The following is a 21,021-nucleotide window of genomic DNA, read 5'->3' as shown; positions in this document are numbered from 1 at the left end:
TGCTAAATCTTTAACGATTGTGGAAACTTTCTATTTTACAATTTTTTTTAAGTGCTCTAGAAAAATGCTCTTTACTTCATTGTAATATTCTTTGCGCCAAGAAACATTTGTTTTTTGTACACTTTTTCATGTATTTTGAAGTACAAAGTAAACATGTTTTTGTTTAAAAAGTGTAATGGCTTTCCAATTGCCACTATCGGTGGTAAAATAAGCAAGTTTTTGTACGCGTAACAGTTAGTGTCTGTAGGCAAAATAGATGTAAATAAAAAGTCTTTATTTTTCCAATCAACTAGATGCAATCATTTGTATGCATCTTTTGCTGTAGTACACGCAAAAACTGTGGCTGTGTGGGAAACACCTACTACTCAGTAGGTATACTGTATTTAAATTTAAACGTACTACTCGACCATTAGAAATGTACATTCTATACAGTATGAATGTGAATAGTATAAATGGAATTCGAACGTACTACATCCGCCATTTTATCATTATCACGTGACCTACCTGCGTCAGTTGGGTCGCTTCACTCCCATTCATGAATATTCTCATGGTGCATCATAGGATAGCACAGGGTGCATGGGATGCGCAGTTTAGAATCTCGCCGAAAGTATTAAGTCATCCAGGTACTTCTTGCATACTGATTTTCGAATTCTATAAACATACTACTCAGATCGCATACTGATTTTAGCATACTCAGTAGTATGGTAGTATACAGTTTTGGACGCAGCCTATGTGCTTCCTACCAACGCTCTTTCTCAATGCTGTGAAGCCACAGTTATGTAATATCGTACTGACACCTAGTGACCAAATGCCATTATAGAACGTATGGCTCCAACAAAGTGGATTTTATCAAAATGAAGTTTTACAAACTAATTTTGAGAGGAGCATGTAATATGATTGTTTGCAACTGGTCTTGCATCAATAACCATTGCTAAACCAATCAGATGAATTCGAGCCTCCAATAAATAAACCCATTCATCACACATTCCTTTACTTTGTTTTTGAAAACAAAAATAAAAAACATCCACCCCATCTCCCCCTTTCCTCCATTACCAGGGGGAGCTCTCGAGACCTACCTGATCTAAAACCCCCTGTCATGCTACATGACCAGGTGGGAGCCCTGGGCTCAAGTATGGTTCTTTCCCGGGACAGCATGCCAAACCTGCAAATTATATCAAGCAATTGCAAAAGTGTGAACTCTTGAAAGATTAATTAAAATGATATTACAGAGTATATTTAATTAAATATTAAGTGGGTCAAAGGCATGCAAAAAAAGCGAGAAAATCCTTAAAAATCCCCATAGGTTAAACAACTACTAAAGGATACATATCTGCTTACCCATAAAGTAAATAAAAACAAACAGATACTAAATATTTATTTGAGTCAAATGATATTACCTCACTGAATGACAAGTGTTAAGACCAAACTAGAAACGACTAACCGCTGACCACCTGTGGGAGTTTTGTATTATTAATGTGACTAATTTAAAACAACACTTTAATGTTTCCATTGCAACACATTAAGTTGATCACAACACTTCACAGCCCTGATATATATATAATTTTTTGGTTTATTTGACACTTTTATGCAAATATTGACAAAAGCCCTGCATATATTATGCAATATCTAATATTATGAATCTCAAGTATGTTTAAGAACAAAACTTTATTGTTTAAACAGCTTAACAATGATCAAATTAAACAATACATTTTACACCTTATAGGGACTGTTCACCCAAAAATGAAAGTTCTTCCATCATTTACTTATTCAAACCAGCAGCAGACATTTTAAAGAATACTGGAAACCTGTAACCGTTGACTTCCATAGTATTTGTATTTTCTACTATCGAAGTCAGTGTTTACATTTTCCAGCATTCTTTAAAGTATCTTCTTTTTGTGTTCAACAGAACTTCAACTCAAAGAGGTATGGAACAACTAAAGGATGAGTAAATGATGACAGAATTGTTATTTTTTGGGTGAACTATTCCTTTTAAATGCTCATCAGTCAATCGTAATCACAGTCATTGCTGTAGCAAAGTAAATGGTTAAACTCAGTTATGCTTTTATAAAAATAAAACTTGACGGCGGTAGACCACAGTACATGCGATGCAACCAACATTTGAGCAATGCTGGCCTGTTCGGTCATGTCCCAATGTTATGCACCGGGACCCCTCATATTTACACAGAAAACAGCTTGAATGATCTCACCCTTGCTTATCTCTGTAGCGTCAATAAAACTGAGGGCATTTTCAGCCACTTCATATAACACACAGATCCACTTTGTCAGCTTGTCAGTCACCGTGCGTCATGTTTGAACCTAAAGGCACTTTTTAATTGAACATGGACGGCGTCACATGATATACATTGTGTTTCTGGAACATTATTTCTGTCACTCAGACGTTTTATCTACATTGTGCGATTATTTCCTTCAATTTAGCTCATATCCTATTGCGTTTCAACACTATTATCTTTAGACTTGCCGAATAGAGTGTCATGGGGCTTGGCAGGATAAACCGTCGGTTATTTTTGTTGTTGAATGTGAAAAAACAAGTTAACGGATTATCATTAATTAACTACAGCATCGAAGCGGGAGTTTAATATGCAAAAGAACAGCTGGGGAAAGCTTAGATGGTCTAAATCCGTGGTTGACCAAAGCACGTAATGTTTACTGTGGCTTTGTCTAGTCATAACTAACAACATAGTGGTGGAATGAGGGAAATGCTATTTCAAATGGCCTATTTTGTAATCTTTTTTGGTTTTGCTTGAGAAGTGTTGCGTTATAAGAGCTAATGGCTTCCATTGCTACATTCATTGTAGAGGGATTTTGTTAAATCTGCCGCTAACAAGTGTCAACAGATTTTGTGAGGCTGCCTTAGATATCAGACCTTATCAGACATGCCTGTTGATGTTTTATTGGTGCCAGAACATTCAAGAGTCTGATTTATCAGCATGAATATAAAACTGACTCAGCACTGAGTTTCAGGAAAGAATATCTGGCAAAAGATTTGCCAGAAATGATGAATTAACCTGCACATCTGAATGGAAACAAATTAATGCCTTGTCACCTGCTGTGAAATGTGAAACTAGAGTAGAGCTGTTTCATTGTTTCCTATGTTAGGCAGGAAATACACACTTTAGCACGTCTTCGCTGTTTCTTTGTCGCTCTGTAGACCTATCAGCATAAAAATCTGACCTAAAAGAATGTGCATTGATAGTGATGCATTTCTTGGAGACTGATGCAGAGGAAACAAGCCGGATGCTTCAAAACTAATTACTAGTTAAAAATCGGTGATTGTTTATGTTTTTACTTTTGTTTCATCTTAAACTTTTTTTTTTTTTTTAAATGTGTTATCATTAAATCAAATTTTAAATGTTAAATTGTTATGTAACATTTCTTGGAAATGTTCAGTTGCTTATTTTTATGTCTGTTTTGAATGATTTTTATGAGAATAGCCTAGTTCTGCAAAAAAATTATTTAATTTCACTACATCTGAAAATTCATTTTTATGTATTTGACATGTACACATTCAGCAGACATTTAGAACCAAAAGTTGTAAGGAGAACTGTTTGAAGCAATGTGCACATAAAAAGATTATAAAAACTGAAAAAAATGATTTATTACTTTAATATACATTATGTAAAGTATACGCTCACTGGCCACTTTATTAGGTACACCTGTCCATGTGCTCGTTTATGCAATTTTCTAATCAGCCAATCACATGGCAGTAAACCGAGCATCAGAATGGGAAAAAGAGGTGATTTAAGTGACTGGACGTAGCATGGTTGTCAATGCCAGACGGGCTGGTCTGAGTATTTTAGAAACAGCTGATCTACTGGGATTTTCACCATCTCTAGGATTTACAGAGAATGGGTCGAAAAAGAGAAAATATCCAATGAACGGCAGTTCTGTGGGCGCAACTCTGCCTTGTTGATGCCAGAGGTCAGAGGAGAATGGCCAGACTGGTCCCAGCTGATAGAAAGGCAACAGTAACTCAAATAACCGCTCGTTAAACAGAGGTATGCAGAAGAGCTTCTCTAAACTCACAACACGTCCAATCTTGAGTTGGATGGGCTAAAGCAGCAGAAGACCACACCGGGTGCCCTTCCTGTCAGCTAAGAACAGGAAATTAAGGCTACAAATTCGCTCAGTCTCTCCAAAATTGGACAATAGAAGATTGGAAAAACATTGCCTGGTTTGACGAGTCCCGATTTTGAGCATCATGTTAACGCCACAGCCTACCTGAGTATTATTGCTGACCATATCCATCTTCTGATGGCTACTTCCAGCAGGATAACGTGCCATGTCATAAAGCGTGAATCATCTCAGTTTCCTGAACATGACAATCAGTTCACTTTACTCAAATGGCCTCCACAGTCACCAGAGTTCAATCCAATAGATCACCTTTAGGATGTGGTGGAATGGGAGATTCACATCATGGGTGTGCAGCCGACAAATCTTCTGCTATCATGTCAATATGGACCAAAATCTCTGAGGAACAATTTTAGTACCTTAAGGATTAAGGCAGTTCTGGGTGGAAAGGGGGTCCAACCTGGTACTAGTAATGTGTACCTAATAAAGTGGCCTGTGAGTGTTTACTGTATATGTTACATAATTGTTTTAAATTGATTTAAATGTAATTTATTAATACGTTAAAATTATTATCATTAAAATTATTTAATAATTTTTTTTACAGTTAGCATAAACAAAAGTTAGCATTACAAAAAAATAACATATGTGTATACTGTATATTTCATTATGAAATTTCTAAAGTAAAATGTACTTACATTTCATAAAAATATGTTTAAAAATGGTTCTAAATATAATTTTTATACTTGTATTTTTTATTTTAGGTTAAACATCATTGAGATTTTCCCCCAAGCTTTCCATATTTGGTTGTTGTTTTTCTCATTTATTATCACATTTTCCTGTAGCACTGCTCTCATAGCAGCACACACTATAACCTCATTTCCATCCAAGCCCATGCAAACAGGGGACTTTGGTTGGCCTTAACTTTGACCTTTACAGTCATCTCTGTATGTCTCTCACAAGTCACAAACAATCACTCACCTAAACCCCAAACTGAATCATAATTTCTTGTACATCGTCTGTTCCATCAACTCCCTTAGGTGATCTTGAGTCTTTTAGTACCAGCACACATCTGAAAAAACAAAACAAAACAGCAGTGTTTGATCTGTCCCTGTTTGTGTCCCATCTGACTTGATTTTACACACACATGCAGTCCATAATTGAGTGGGTAGAGCTTAATGGCTCTGATGTTGATTCCCAGCACATCTGCTTTCCTCTGCTCGGTTTTTTTTTCTTCTGGACGCTGTGTCCTTTGAATGTTCCTCTGTATCCATCCTTCTAAGCAGATCATTTTCAATCGTGTTTCTATTATGTCTTCTGTGCTGACAGGCATCGCAAGGTCTACCAGCGGCAGGCTGCGGAGGCCGGAGAGAGGAGAACCAACAAGTCCTACTGCTAGTGGTGCCGGTAAGTGCTATTGCTAATGCTATTGAGCTATACTGTAGATCTGTGGTTTAACTTAAATGGTCTGATCTGTTAGGTTCTTGGACAGGAGAGGAAAAAAACTGTATTAAGGGGATAGTTCACCTAAAAATGACATTTTAACCTTAAGATCTTTTAAAGAATGGTGGAAACCAGCAGCCAGTGACATCCATAGTAGGAAACAAAATATTATAGAAGTCAATGGCTAGCATTTAAAACATTCACTTCTAGAGGAAAAAGACTAAGGGGCACATTTAATGAAATTTTCAGCCATAATCTGGACACTTTTTATGTGTTTTTCCTGTTTGTTTTTATGATAATGTAAATTTTACGACTGAAAATGCATTTGAAATTTGAAAACGGGTTTTAAAGTAGATGTTTTTTGAAAGCACCACTGTTATTGTGTCCATTTAAACAGCAGAAAATGAAAGTCTGTGAGAATGATAACGTCATATGCATGTGTTGGTAATTGTTTAGGAAAATGTCATTTAAAGACAAGCACAAACAATTGTAGAGCTCTTGGTAGTGTTGCTGGTCAGGTGTTTCCTAACAATGTGGATTTCTCATTAGCAATGTGTGGATTTTCTTCACATTACAACCAAAGCATATTTTTTACACATGTCAAATTATACATAGAAACCAGCACCAAGCCACCAATGGCACATTCCTACAGGTACTGTTTACTAAAAAGATGACATTAGCAAATAAAGGTGTCCTGACATTTCATCGAACCCATCAGATTATGCTACGCACACTGTGTTTGAATGGTTTTGAGGTTGAAGTTAGGGATTAGGTGTTAGGGCAGTATTTAAGCTTCATATCACACTACTCCACATTCAAATTTACACTGGTAGCAAAATCTGATGCATAGCATATTGCGTTGTCAAAATGTGCTTCCTACTTTTTGAACAGGACAATCTGACAAGGTAGGACAAATCAACAGAACACAGGCTTAACATATTGTACGTAATACAACGTTTTTGGATGTTTTTGCAGAAATTGTATAACGCGGATCATAATAAAGATGTTGTGTAGATGTGAAACTTTTTCAAAAATCATGACAAAAAAATCTGTTTGTAGCTATGTCGTTGTCACATAAACATGTTGTTTACATGTTTGAAACAAGTGGACGGTGAGTAAATGACAGAAATTTCAGATGAACTGTCCCTTTAAGTACAAATAATAATATATAGTAAAACCGTCATGTACATTCCTTGTTTAAACTTTTTATTTAAAATGAGTTGAAATAAAACAGTTCTTAAGGTTTTTTGGGACAACTTACTTGTTTTATGTTCAGTTCACTTACAGTAATTGCAAAAAGATAACTAAATCGATTTGTGTTGGGACAACATAAAGAAGTTGTTTGGAGCATTTTTTACAGTGATCTTTAGACATTTTGTTGACTGTTAGTTACTTAATAGATAGTTTTACAGAGTAATTTTTTTATATAGAACTTAATATTTGCAAACACTTTTTATTGTGATGCTTCACAACAGAAAATCTTCTGACTATACATACCTTAAAACTTTTTCAACTGATTCCACTAAACAATAACATAACCTCACCATACACCAATACTTAAGTTAATTGACCTGTAATTGTTTACAGTCAACAGAAAGTCTAAAGGGGGCCATCAAAATAAAATGTACCCTAAAATGCATGGTGTATACTGAAATGTATACTCTCAGATGTTTTATGGAGGAGGGTCTTCTGTTGTGGATGATGATGTCAAAGTTGTGTGTCCAGTCAAACTTTACAGAAGTAACCTAATTAGACAAATGCCATCCTGGGCAGGTTATGCATAAATAAGTAAAAAGATCCAGGTTAGGTAGGTTAGATACAGGTTTTTCAACAAGGATAAATATAGCTTAGATTGGAAATAATCAAAGCCATTGAAATTTCGAGAAAAAAAAAACTTCCAGACATTTTAAAGCCAAGCTGTTCATGATTGCTGATGTTAGTATGTTAGTACTATTAATACTATACAGCAGTATTATTTAAAAAACTATATACAGCTTTAATATTTATTTTACTACTAGTAGTAATAGTAGTAGCAGCAGTATTATAAATAATAATAATAATAATAATAATAATAATAATAATAATTCATTCATTCATTCATTTTCTTTTCGGCTTAGTCCCTTTATTTATCTGGGGTCATTACAGTGGAATAAACCACCAACTTATCCAGCATACGTTTTACGCAGCGAATGCCCTTCCAGCCGCAACCCATCACTGGGAAAGACCCATTCACACTCATCACATACATATACTACGGCCAATTTACCCATGCCAACAGAGAGAACATGCATACTCCACACAGAAATGCCAACTGAACCAGCCGGGGCTTAAACAAGCGACCTTCTTGCTGTGAGGCGATCGTGCTACCCACTGCACCACCGCGTCACCCATAATAACAACAACAACAATAATAGCTTTTAATTTAGTTTTATTTCTGAACAGAAGGCACACGCATTAAAGTATATTTGGATGCATTGGTTGAATAGTGTGCTTCATTGCTCATAGGCTAAGAATTACGATTGACGTTGATTGTAACTTTCCAACACAGCTGTTCACAAAGTGCTTGGAGATAAACTACAGTAAATGGATAGCTGTCAAGACTCGCAAGGCATTTGACACTCATCACCCACATTTATGCTTGGCATTTGTAAAAAAAAAAAACACTTTGTCACTTAGAGCATTTTTTATTAATGCTTAAATAACAATGCCTTCATGTTTTTAGATGTTTAAATTATTTTGTAGACTTCGTAATACAACTGTTTTAAATTCAGAGCAGTTAAGAAAATAAATTTTGGTTCAACTTGACCATAAGCTCCATGTTGACTCTGGCATTTACCTTAATGCTTAATATAAAATAATTAATGTTTTCGTTCAAATATATTTTCATAAAGCAAACATAATCTTGTCAGAAAATCATGATGATGTGATTACAAGTTTCTCTGAGCAGTTGTTAACTTTCATGTATGTACTGTACACTGTAACACACAAGTTTGGGTAACTCAAACCATTTGAGGAAACTGATTGCAACAAATCATTTAAGTTCAAAAACTAATCCAAATGAGTACTGTGAACTTAATCCATTGGAGTAAACGAAGCAATTTGAGCACAGTAAAACCCAATAAATAAAGAGAACTCAAACCAACGGAGTACTGTAAAACCAAATTAAGTTAAAACAACTCAAACCATTTGAGGAAACCGATTGCAACAAAACATTTGAGTTTAAAAACTAATCTATATAAGTACTGTGAACTTACTACATTTAAGTTGAAGTGATAAGGTATTTAAATAACTCATTATCTTCAACACTGAGTGCAAAACTCTTCAAACTATTCAAACTCTTCAAATTAACTTTCAGTAATTTTTGAGTTAACTACACTCATTTCATTTGATTTCAAGCGGACTGTTGGGTTTTACAGTGTAAGAATCATTTCCGTTTTTAAAAAATATTTATTATACTAATCCACTGTTTTTGTAAAGTGGTTTAGTTTTAGCTATGTGTTTTTGTCAGTGAGGGTAGCGGTTTCAGCACCTGTCTGCTTGGGTGGTTTTTCTCTGCAGAAAAGTTATATATATGTTAAGTAAGAAAGCAACCACAAAGAGCAGCGCAGTTGTTTTGCGTCTGTTTCTGGAAGCCTTCTTTCACAATGGATGACTTCCGATGTATTGTATCTGTGGATGTGTGTGCATTTGCACATATGTGGTTGTGTGAGTGTACACACCTACTGAAGCATATGTGTGTTTGTTTGCAATATCTCACCACTGAAGCATCCTCTCGCAGCGGGAAGCGCAGGCGGCTTTTGCAATGTCAGCACGTCTGCATATGGGCGCTGGTTGAAGATCCAGTGATCTGCCTGACAAACTTCACAAACAAAACAAACACATAAACACATGCTCATGAATGACGCACAAGGGATAAAGAATGCTAATTAAAACGAATGTTTGTTTGTGTGCTGTCCAAGCCCTCTTATATTCATTTAAACCTCAGTTTTGATCTTACATAAAATTTCCCCAAACTGTGCGTGTCAGGTTTTGTGTGGTTACAGACGTGTTCATGTCTTTTTTTTTTAACTCCTCTGCATGCGTATGTGTCAGCCTTGCAAAAAACAACAAAAAGAGAGGCTTTTTAAGAGAAGAGGGATGAGTATTACTGTAAAATTATAAATAAACATGTTGTTATTTTAATTTAGCTATTGTTAATAATGCTGTCATTCCTTCCACATTTCAAAAGTGTGAAATGCTCATTTTTTCCCTCACTGTATAATGTTCTGTGTAAAATGTCAACATGGTCTATCTTTGTTATGCACTAAACAACCATGACATGTTGTTGGTTAGAGAGAACATCCTGCCTTACGTTAGACTAAACAGCGTCACAGTCTGAATCACTGCAAAAAGCTGAAAATATTTTTGTGTGTGTGACTGTGTGTGTAAGATTCAGAAGGTAATTAAAGCTAAACATTTTTTTTTTATTCTAGTGTTATGTTTAATCCTACGCTCTGTTATATATATATTATCAGACATGTAAATCTGAACAGATTATGTAATAATAATAATAATGCTAATAATAATAATAATAATAAAAACAATAATAATAATAATTATTATTATTATTATTATAATAATTATAATAATACAACTCCAAAGCAGAAAAAGATTGGACAGTATGGAAAACGCCTAAAAAAAGAAAATAGTGATCTCTAAATGTACTTTGACTTATATTTCATTGCAGACAATACCACAAACATTTAATAGGTTCCTCATGATTTTTATTTTGTCCTGTTTTGTTTTTCAAATTAAACACGTATTGCAATTTTGGTTCTTGCAACACATTTAAAAAAGGTTGGACCAGTAAAGCATTTATCACTTGTATCACATGTTGCTGTTCCTTTTCAATTAAAAAGGCGTTTAGAGACTGAAGATACCAAGTGATGAAGTTTTTCAGTTGTAAATTTTTTACATTTTTCCTGCAAACAAGTCTTAAGGTAGGGAACAGTACAGAGTCTTTATTGTCCCACACTTTCTCTATTGGAGATAGGTTGGGACTACAGGGAGGCCAGTCAAGTACCTGTAACCTCCTTCTCCGACGCCAGGACTTTGTAATTTTCGTACTCAGAATGTGATTTTGTGTTGTCTTGTTGAAATATGCATGGGTGTCCCTGGGATAGAAGGCAGCATGTTGTGCTTCAAAATCTCTATGTACTTTTTAGCTTTAAATGTGCCATCACAGAAGAGCATGTTACCTTTGCCTAGGGCACTGACAAAACCCAATACCTTGATAGAACCTGGGTTTTGTTTTCTGGTAAGAGTCTGGAGGATCCTTTACTTCTGGTCCTGAGCACACGTCGTCCATCTTTCCCCAAAAATGCCTGAAATACTGATTCATCTGACCACAGTCAACCATCAGGAGAAGTTGACGGCACTTCAAGACACAGTTAGCATAGGGCTTCCTTTTGACGCAGTACAGTTTTAACTGGCTTTTGTAGATATAACTATGCATTGTGGTAATGTGGTAAAAACAAAGGTTTGCCAAAGTAGTCCTGAGCCCTTGTGGTGATGTCGCTTATAGAGGAATGAGGATTCTTGATGCAGTGCCACCTGAGGGATCGGAGATCACGATAGTTTGGCTTAGGCTTTTGCCCTTGTCTTTTTACGCAGTATTATTCCATCAGATTTCTTAAATCTTTTAATTATGTTATGCACTGATGATGGTGAAACATTCAAATGTATTCCTTTCTTTAAGAAACATTGTTCTTAAACATTTCGAGATTTTTTTCATGTATTTGTTGGCAAACTGGTGAACCTCTGCCCATCTTTGCTCTTAAAGGACTAGACCTTTCTTGGATGCTGCTTTTGTACCAAATCATAATTACAATCACCTGTTGACATCACCTGTTTCAAATCACATCATTATTTAAGCAATTTACCTGATTACTAGCTCCTGTCCCAACTTTTTTGGAACGTGTTGCAGGTCTGAATGACAGGAAAGGATGCATGTTTACAAATAAAACCAGACAAAAAATGAAATATTTTGTGTTCATATTGTCTGCAATTAAACGCAAATCAAAGTCAATTCGTAAATCACTACTTTCTTTTTTAAATGATGTTTTAGATACTGTTTCAACTTTTTCTGATTTGGGGTTGTAATAATAACTAGATTCTTAAAGTTTGAGAACAAACTTTGAGGCTGGCTTGTGAAAGCCTGACGGTAATAGTTTATTTAGTTTAAACAGTTTTAAAAAGTATGAAAAGATAGATAGATAGATAGATAGATAGATAGATAGACAGACAGACAGACAGACGGACGGACGGACGGACGGACGGACGGACGGACGGACGGACGGACGGACGGACGGACAGATAGATAGATAGATAGATAGATAGATAGATAGATAGATAGATAGATAGATAGATAGATAGATTAGCATGTTATTAGCATGATTCTAGCGTGAATAAGCATGTTGTTAGCATGATTCTAGCATGAATTAGCATGTTGTTAGCATGATTCTAGCATGAATTAGCATGTTGTTAGCATGATTCTACTATTAATTAGCATGTTGCTAGCATGATTCTAGCATGAATTAGCATGTTACTAGTATGATTATAGCATGAATAAGCATATTGTTAGCATGATTCTAGCATGAATTAGCATGCACATGCCAGCCTAATAATAAAATCTGCAAGTAGTGTTGAAAGGGTCCTTACACCCAGGCCTAAGGGTGACAGAGAACAGTGGGCAATAAGCATTTAGCATATTGTAAATACGAAAAAAAAAAAACATATAATTAAATAAATAGATAAAGAACACAAAAAAGTCACTGATATGTGTCAAACGTCCTTCTGCCAGCATTGTTGTTGTTGTTATTTTTTAAAATGCAGGGACAACTCAAGAAAAGTTTGCATAGTCTCTTTTTAATTGAGGTGTATGGACCCTGCAGCCCTTTATTCAGTAAGGCAAATATCCTGCTGTCTGCTTCTGCCACTGCTCGACTAGTTTCATTTATTTATTTGCTTGTTATTACTTATATTATTGCCTGTCTGATTATTATTTATGAGTTCAGCTTTTAGTTGTTATAGTGGATTAGAAAACAAACATGATCGCAATAAAAAAATTAAAGCGGCATCAGAAAGCTCAAATAATGCTTCTTTTCTTGTCTTTGGAGGTACCATCTTCTGATTAAATTGCAAAGGCAGAATAGATGTGTCCTTCACTGCAATCAATTTTTATAATATTGTATCATATGTAATATCCCAAAATACTGTGCGTTCCAATTTTGACAGTTGAGCTAAAGATTTAACGATGGCATCTTGAAAGAGAAGACTAAAGGTGTATAGCTCCAAGTGCACTGTGCAAACCTCCTGGAGTTTTCATTTATTTAATGTCTTGTACACACAGAATCCAACCTGTCTTTTATAAACCCAAAACCCAACCTGTTTGTTAATGTTTTATTAATGTCTACAGAGTACCTGCAAGATTTTATTCCAAGTTATGCACATATCCAGCACAGCGCCTCCCCATCATCTCTTATTCTTATTCCAATCTCAAGAAACACTGATGCACTGATCCAAAGGATACACTATTTAAGGGAACTTGTTACTTCATTGATAGGATCAAATGTATGTATCCTTTCTAATATTAGGATATTTTCTTTAAAAATCTAAATGTATATTTTCATGCCAGGTTGCTTAAATACTCTCTCACCTGAACTTGAGCAAGACACACCTGTCCGCGTAAGGCCAACACCAAGGAAAAATCAAATGCTCAAGATATAATTTTTAAAAATTATGATATACTAAAACATCAGCAAATAAATGACAGAGCTTTGTGATACAACAGTTACAGTGAAGCCTTAATTAAATCCTTATTTTCCACTGAATGAAACAAATCATCACTCGCACCACCAAGTAGTGGACGGGCACAAACAAAAATAAAATGCTTATATTTTTTTGGGGAAAAAATATATTTTTGAAACAAATTTTGTTTGGTATAATTTGCATCTTAATTTTAAAACCTTTTAAACAATTTTAGCTGTTAAAAGAGCGTTTACACATTTTGAACCTTGTTTTAAACTATAGCTATCTAAATTGTAATTTTTAGTGTGAAAAACCGCCAGCAAAACTAAAGCCAAAAGATTTTGATACCTATCGCCCACCATGCAAATACATACAGTATAGTTGGTTGGTTATATAGTTGTATTTCTGCATGTAACCCTACAAACGTTTGTTCCCTTTCTATCTGTTTTTTTATTATTAATGGGCTCTAAAGCTCAAATAATAATGCCCAAATGTTAAATGTCAAATGTCTTTAACTTCATGGATACGTGGAAAACTCAGCTAATGAAGATTAGTGAACACTTCTACTCATTGCATTGCAGTTGGTTAGATTGTCTTAGCTCTTGTATGACCCCTTATGTGTGTCACCGTTAGCAAAGCAATTAAGACTGTGACACACAACCTCCCTTTGATGTCTATGAGATGTCATGTGTTTGGGAGTTTAAGGCTGTGTGTCTGATCATTTATGAACCCTTTTTGAGTGTTCCTGTGGAGGGAATACTTTACAAAACTTTACTAGGTACACGCACATGATAACAGCCAACTAAATCGATAGCTTTGTTTTCTATATGCATTTCTTTGAGTATTTTAATTGAATGTAGTTTGCTCCACTTACACTTGAACTCCTTGTAAATACAGTAGAAGTAATGAAGACTGTGAAGAAATGTCTTAATTGTTTAACCTTTGATCTTTTGTTTAAAACCCTAACAAAAATGCTCTCAATGGGAACAATTGCAAACACAGCTCAATTAGCACCCTTATGGATTCACATAATCAAATAAATTTTGAAGTATGTACTCAATTATATTTTGTGAGTTGTTAGTATGTCTGGTGACTATAGGAATGGGAAATTGTTCAACCATGACTTTTTGTTTCTCAAGGTATAAATATTAGGTAACACAGAGACCAAAGTCACAATGGATCAAAACCAGTAGTGATTTGCAACAAACTGTTTTGCTTTACAAAATGGGAAGTGGTCTGATTACATAAAAATAGCAGAAACACTGAAAATGTTCATTTCCACATTAAGGACAATTATGAAGAAATTCCAGTCAATTGGAAGCGTTTAGAAGGGTTTATGAAAAAAAAAGCTCCCATTCAATAAGTTAAACATCTTCTGTTTTTTTGTGAATATTTAAAGTAAAGATTTGAACAACAAAGACATTTTTCTCTTGCATTCTTTCCTCAAAGTTACCAATATTGTCAACATTATTGGAGAGCACTGTAAAGAATGAGCCTCTTCTCTTTGGCCTTCTTAATTGTCTTTATTTTACTTCTACTCTTTACTTTACTCCTTTACTTTCGTGGATAAGGAAACAGTGTCGTACGCACTCCACTGAAGGCATCATTCGCCTACAAATTTAATTTCATTTGTTAAGCGCAAAGATTTGTTTTAAAACTTTTTCTAAATTTTATTTTTAGTTTAATTTACAGCAAATAAATAAATGAACAATAATCATGCAGTGTTGTCAAAAAACTGAGTTAAATCCAAACACACATCCTATTCTTATGTCCCATATGTTGATGCATAGATATCTAAAACACAAATCTAAACTTGTTTTTATTCATTCATTTATTCATTTTCAATTGCTTTTTCCGGGGCTGGCTGGTGGGGGCAGCAGTCTTTGGAGAGAACCCCAGACTTCCCTCTCCCCAGACACTTCCTCCAACTCCTCCGTGGGAATCCTAAGGCGTTCACAGGCCAGGAGAGAGACATAGTCCCTCTAGTGTGTCCTGGGTCTTACTCGTGGCCTCCTCCTGGTGAGACATGCCTGGAACATCTCCCTAGGTAGTCAAGGTGGCATCCAAAACAGATGCCCGAGCCACATTAGCTGACTTCTCTCGATTTGGAGGAGCAGCGGCACTCATTTCGCCCGCTTGTATCCGAGATCTTGTCCTTTCGGTCATGACCCTGAGCTCATGACCATAGGTGAGAGTAGGAATGTAGATTGATTGGTAAATTGAGAGCTTTGCGTTTCGGTTCAGCTCTTTTTTTACTACAGCGAAATGGTACATCAACCACAATACTCCTCCATGAACCCCCACCTTATTGTGGTGGTGGGGTTTTTGTCCCTGAGGGATCCTAAGAGCTATTTTGTCGGGGGCTATTGCCCCTGGTAAGGTCTTCCGAGGCAAAAAGGTCTTAGGTGACAGACTAAGTGTGGTTTAAAAACCCCTTATGAGTAAAATAACACAGAGGACTGTGATATCGCATGGTATGGTGTAGCCAAAGCCCCAACCAGGAACCAGGCCTGGGATTGGGGCTTGTATTTGAGCACCTGGTGGCCAGGTTTTTTCCCAAGGAACCCGTCCAGGCTTAGCCCAAAGAAGCAACATAGAACCATCCTCCTGCAGAACCGCCACCTGCAGGTGGAGTCATAAGAGGCCAGTGCATTGTGGAATGGGTGGTGGTCAAAGGTTAGGACCTCGACAACAAAATCGTCAGGCACAGAAACTGGCTCTAGTTTTTTTTTTTTAAACAAATATAAATATGCATATAATAAATAATACTGTTAATAACAATAACATTATACAAATGCAAATTGTCATGAATAAAATTAAAAAGCCCCTGAAATAAAGAAGGAATGTAGCAGTGGTTTTTATATTTATGTAGAAAAGTAATAATTTCTGTAACATTATAATCCTTCTTTTTTGCTGTACATCCTGTGTGTAATAAGCAATGTGTAAAGGTTTTGAACCTGCGTAGGTGCTAGACTTTAGACCAGCTTTCAGACCAACACAGTCTATTTCAGTTCCTTACAATAGCAATGCTCCAACAATGCTCCTTAACACACCTCCTTTTTAGACCAGAACACAAAACGTGAAAATTAGGGTTGTGCTGGTCTGAAAAAAGCAACAAATCGGGCCAAACATGTCTTGCACCTTATTATGCCGGGTGTATGATAGGGCTCTATATGTCAATTCATTAAAGTGCAACCTCTGTATTTTTTTAAATTCTACAGAAGTTTGAGTCTGAGGTGACAGATCTGGGCCTTTGTATTTCTACACAAGTTTTTAGGCTCCAGATGTCTGCTCGCCAGACGACCCTACAACCCCCCCAGAAGAAAAAGTCAAAGGTCGTTCCCACTTCCTGAACAAAGACACATCATCCTGACTCCAAACGCTTTCAGCTGAAGGTCTGCATTTGCTCTCGTTGAGCAACACAAAGCAAAGTGAAGGAATCTGCGTTGTGTGTCTTGGCCGTACTTGAAATTAGGAGCGGCAGGCAGCGTATGAAAATGTTTGTCTACGGACTGACTCAGTGTTCAGACGTTTGTTTTTGATCACAGGGTGTGATGCCGGTCACGTCTATCTCCTCGACCCTTCACTCGTGACTCACCAGAGCCCTGAAGAAAATCAGAGGGCAGTCCAGGATTCCTCAAGCCATCGAGAGGAGATATTTTGGGACGAAACGCTCATATCACATGGCCTTGGGTTTCCATCTCGCACACAATGCTGCCTCAGTGTGAGAGGGAGACTTCGAGTAAGACGGACTCTGAAGAGAGGACAATAAAAGCAAAAGAGCATGAACGCTACATATGATCAGCACATGGGCATGCCGTAATTCTGCATCCGCTCATTATTACGGCACACGGAAGACATTAAAACAAAAAGATTGGGGTAGAGTTGGAGAGAGAGGGAGAGAGAGGGAGGGAGGGAAAGCAAATAAGGAGGAGAAAGTGTTGGAGCGCTGGGAGAGAGAAAGAGGAAGTCCGACAAAAAAAGGTTGGAGGAGAGAAAGGCTACATGTGGCAGAGGAGGGTGTGCACTTAGCCATGGAGGGGGACAAAATCGCAGGTAAGAACCCGGACACTTCAGAAATAGTTTTTTCCACCCTTTTCCGTAGCACTGTAGCATTTCCATGGCCGTGTTTCTTGGTTTGTTACTTTAACTAGGATCTGTGGCTTGAGTCAGATGAAGTAGATTCTTTAGAATGCGGATAAAACTGCATCAAATATATACATGTGGCTACTTTTTTGACTTTGTCCACCAGACCAAGCTTTTACGCGGTACTACTTTTGTCCCTGGTGGCGTTGGTGCTGCAGAGTATGTGCGTTTGTAAGATTTTCCGTTGACAAGGGTGGATTTTCCATAGGGTTTGAGTGGAAGAGGGAACCCGCTCATCAGGCTGTGTGAAGAGCCAATAAAGAGAGCTGTGTGTTTGGATGAAACACTCTGTATCAGTGCTGTGGTGTGCTCTGCACTGTCAGCACACAGGCTTTTTGTAAATGTGTCAGGGACTCTGAGAGTTTCAGAAGGAGAGAAAAGAACAGCGCTGCACTTCAGCTGTATGAAAAAAAAAGTTAATACAGTATATAATAACAGCCTTTATGCTTTATCAGATTTGACACACCTGGTGCCCTGAACGAGAACCAGTGCCAGGAGAAACACACAAGGAATGACCCTTATGATCTCACAGGTCTCAGATCACTTCTGAGATAGTTAGCCTTCAGTCCAGGTGCATCTAAAATATATTTTCTAAGAACTTGGGAAGAAATATGCAACAAATCAATGCGATCTCATTAGCTGGGCTTTGCAGGTTAAATATGGTTTTAGCAGATGTATCATATTTTGCGTAGACATCAAAATGTAAATTATCGATCTATTAAAAGCATTCAACTGCATCCATTCATCTGGCAGATGCTTTTATCCACTGTGAAAGTTTAAAATAGAGGAACTAAGCAATTTGGTACAGAGCCAGCAATGTACTTTACAATGCCAGGTTTGTTAGAAAGTTAGTCTGGGAAACAAGTTAGAGCATTGGAGAACTGGAAATGGTCTGTTTGTGTGTGTGTGAGCCATGGTTTAAGTTGTGGTGTGGTGTGTGCATGTGGAAGAGGTGTGCCTTCAGCTGCTTTTTGAATAATGTGAAGTCTCAGCAGATCAGATGGACACTGGCGGAGAGGAGCAGAGAGTGTGAAGGTTCTGGAGAGTGACTAATTAGTGCCTCGTTGTGAAGAAGGTTAACAGCTTGGCATGCAGATGTTTATGAAGCCTCTTGTTTTTATAGGATGTTGAATTTCATTTTATTTAAATTACACTTGGTTTTTAAGGGTTAAACTCATCTCTTTTATTTTAGTAAGACTAAACTTTAAATTGTTAAAATTTGTTGTCATTAATCAGAACTTGAGCATTTCTTTTTGATCTTGGTTGACTTGTTTTGTGTTCCACAATGACAAACTCCATAAAATGACTTCTTTTAAAAAAGATACTTGGGTTCATCTATTTAATATTGTCATTTAAAATTATTTGTGAGTATATTTCTGTAACGTCGGGGGATGACACTCTCAACCGAAGGTAAGATCCAAATGCAGGTTTATTCTTTGTCAGGCAAGCAATGGTCAATATAGGTTTAAACAGGTATATGCATAAACAAGGCTAAAGTCTGAACATGGAGAAACAAGACAAGGAGAAACGCGTTGTAATGTCACTGATAGCGAACAAGACTCAGCAAACTGGATGGGTGAATGAGTGGCTTAAGTAGTGAGTGCAATTAGTCTCTGACAAGGCTCAGGTGGTGAGAATGTAATCAGTCTAGATAAGTGAGCATGGGGTGTCTGGGAGAAGTGCATGTATGAATATGTAGTCCAGGAGAAGGTGGAAGTTTAGTCCATGGATATTGTGAGAGAACCAGCGATCTCTGGAGAGTGATCGCTGGTTTCTTTCTTTCTTTCTTTCTTTCTTTCTTTCTTTCTTTCTTTCTTTCTTTCTTTCTCTCTTATATTATAAACCTTCTTTAATGCACATATTATAAAATTAGTAGAAAACTATTTTTTCAGGGGTGAGGCAGTGGCGCAGTAGGTAGTGCTGTTGCCTCACAGCAAGAAGGTTGCTGGGTCGCTGGTTCCAACCTCGGCTCAGTTGGCATTTCTGTGTGGAGTTTGCATGTTCTCCCTACCTTCGCGTGGGTTTCCTCCGGGTGCACCGGTTTCCCCCACAGTCCAAAGACATGCGGTACAGGTGAATTGGGTAGGCTAAATTGTCTATTGTGTGTGTGTGAATGTGTGTGTGGATGTTTCCCAGAGATGGGTTGCAGCTGGAAGGGCATCCGCTGCATAGAAAAACGCTGGATAAGTTGGCGGTTCATTCCACTGTGGCGACCCCAGATTAATAAAGGGACTAAGCCGACAAGAAAATGAATGAATGAATGAATGACTATTTTTTTAAATCATGAACAGCATTATCACCTACTCTTATTACCTAATATTACCAATTACATGTAATATGCTGGTGCAGCCTACCAAAAAACATAAATCTGGCAAGCTGTGAGCTGCAAATTCTTCAAATCCTGTATGTAGTTTAAAGATAGAGCCGCTTAAAATTGGATTACAATTGTTGGTCCAGAACATCTCATAGATGCATAACTGCACAAGATCTGATACATTTGATAGTATAGTCTCAACAGTTCTGTTTCATCAATGAGTCCTGGACACTCTGTTCTGCCAGTTTCTGCAGTTTGTTTTCCTTCAGCACTGTTGACCCTGATTAAAGTCAAAGACTGAGGGCCCTATCATACACCAGGCGCAATAAGGTGCAAGATGTGTTTGGCGTGATTTGTTGCTATTTTCAGACCAGCTCAATCGTAATTTTCATTAAGTATTATTTATTATATGCATATTTATATTTGTTTTTTTTTTTAAACAAGTTTAGATTTGTTCACCTGTCGGGTTTTGGAGATGTATTTGTCACCATATGAGGCATAAGAAAAGGATGTGTGTTTAGATTTTGACCACACTTTGTTATTATTGTTCATTTATTCGTTTGCTGGAAATTACAACTGAATTTAAAAATAGTTTTGAAACAAATCTTTGAATTTTACAAACAAAATTAAATATGTAGGTTAATGATGTCCATGAAGTGTGTACAACAATGTTTCCTTATCCATGAAAGTAAAGCAGTAAAGAGTAAAAGTAAAGAGAAAGAGAAAGTAAACAAAAAGCTCATTCTTTATTCTTGCGCACATTGTTCATTTAATTTTAAATGTTTTCTTGCTAGTGAAGTGTTCAGTTTTTCAACTTACAAAGTCTGCCATGTAAATAGCGAATGCATCATGGCGTGACACAACTGACTCTTAAAGAAAATGAGAAATGAGACTCTGATTGGTTTAATGCATGTTATGCTCAAAACATGGCCATAACTCAGTAAGAGAATAAGTTCAACTCTGTTAAACCATGCCCCAGGGCGCAGAGTGTATTTTTTCTGTCCTTAAAATAGCAAAAGTGGATTCAGACAAGCTGTTAATGCTTTGCGCCATGCACTTTAGACTTTGCGCCTAGATCGTTAAAATAGAGCCCTGAGTCTCTTTTCTGCCCATCAATAATGAAAACTGTGTGGTTGTTACCCAAACTTTAATATGTGGCCTTGTCAGGAGATGATCAGCAGTATTTGCTTCACCTGTGTCAATACAGTCCATATTGGGCATGACAAGCAAAAGCACAATATGTG

At 36.8% G+C, this 21,021-nt stretch overlaps 1 protein-coding gene across 2 annotated transcripts in view; it reads left to right on the top strand.

The window, feature by feature from the left end:
* The window catches only part of septin9a (septin 9a), a 132,765-nt gene that overhangs the window by 7,752 nt on the left and 103,992 nt on the right, over window positions 1-21,021 (top strand). The window contains exon 2 of one of the 2 annotated variants that reach the window (NM_001423665.1): window positions 5,416-5,493. In NM_001423665.1, coding sequence (NP_001410594.1) covers window positions 5,416-5,493 — 78 coding nt within the window. Of the gene's footprint in view, window positions 1-5,415; window positions 5,494-17,023; window positions 17,374-21,021 lie in introns of those variants that run through there. The other variant, NM_198911.2, reaches the window with a different exon arrangement.

Source organism: Danio rerio, chromosome 3 (assembly GCF_049306965.1).
Source record: "Danio rerio strain Tuebingen ecotype United States chromosome 3, GRCz12tu, whole genome shotgun sequence".
NCBI classification, from domain to species: Eukaryota; Metazoa; Chordata; class Actinopteri; order Cypriniformes; family Danionidae; genus Danio; species Danio rerio.
The sequence above is the reverse complement of the archived record's forward strand: the minus strand, read 5'-3'. Positions and strand labels throughout refer to the sequence as shown.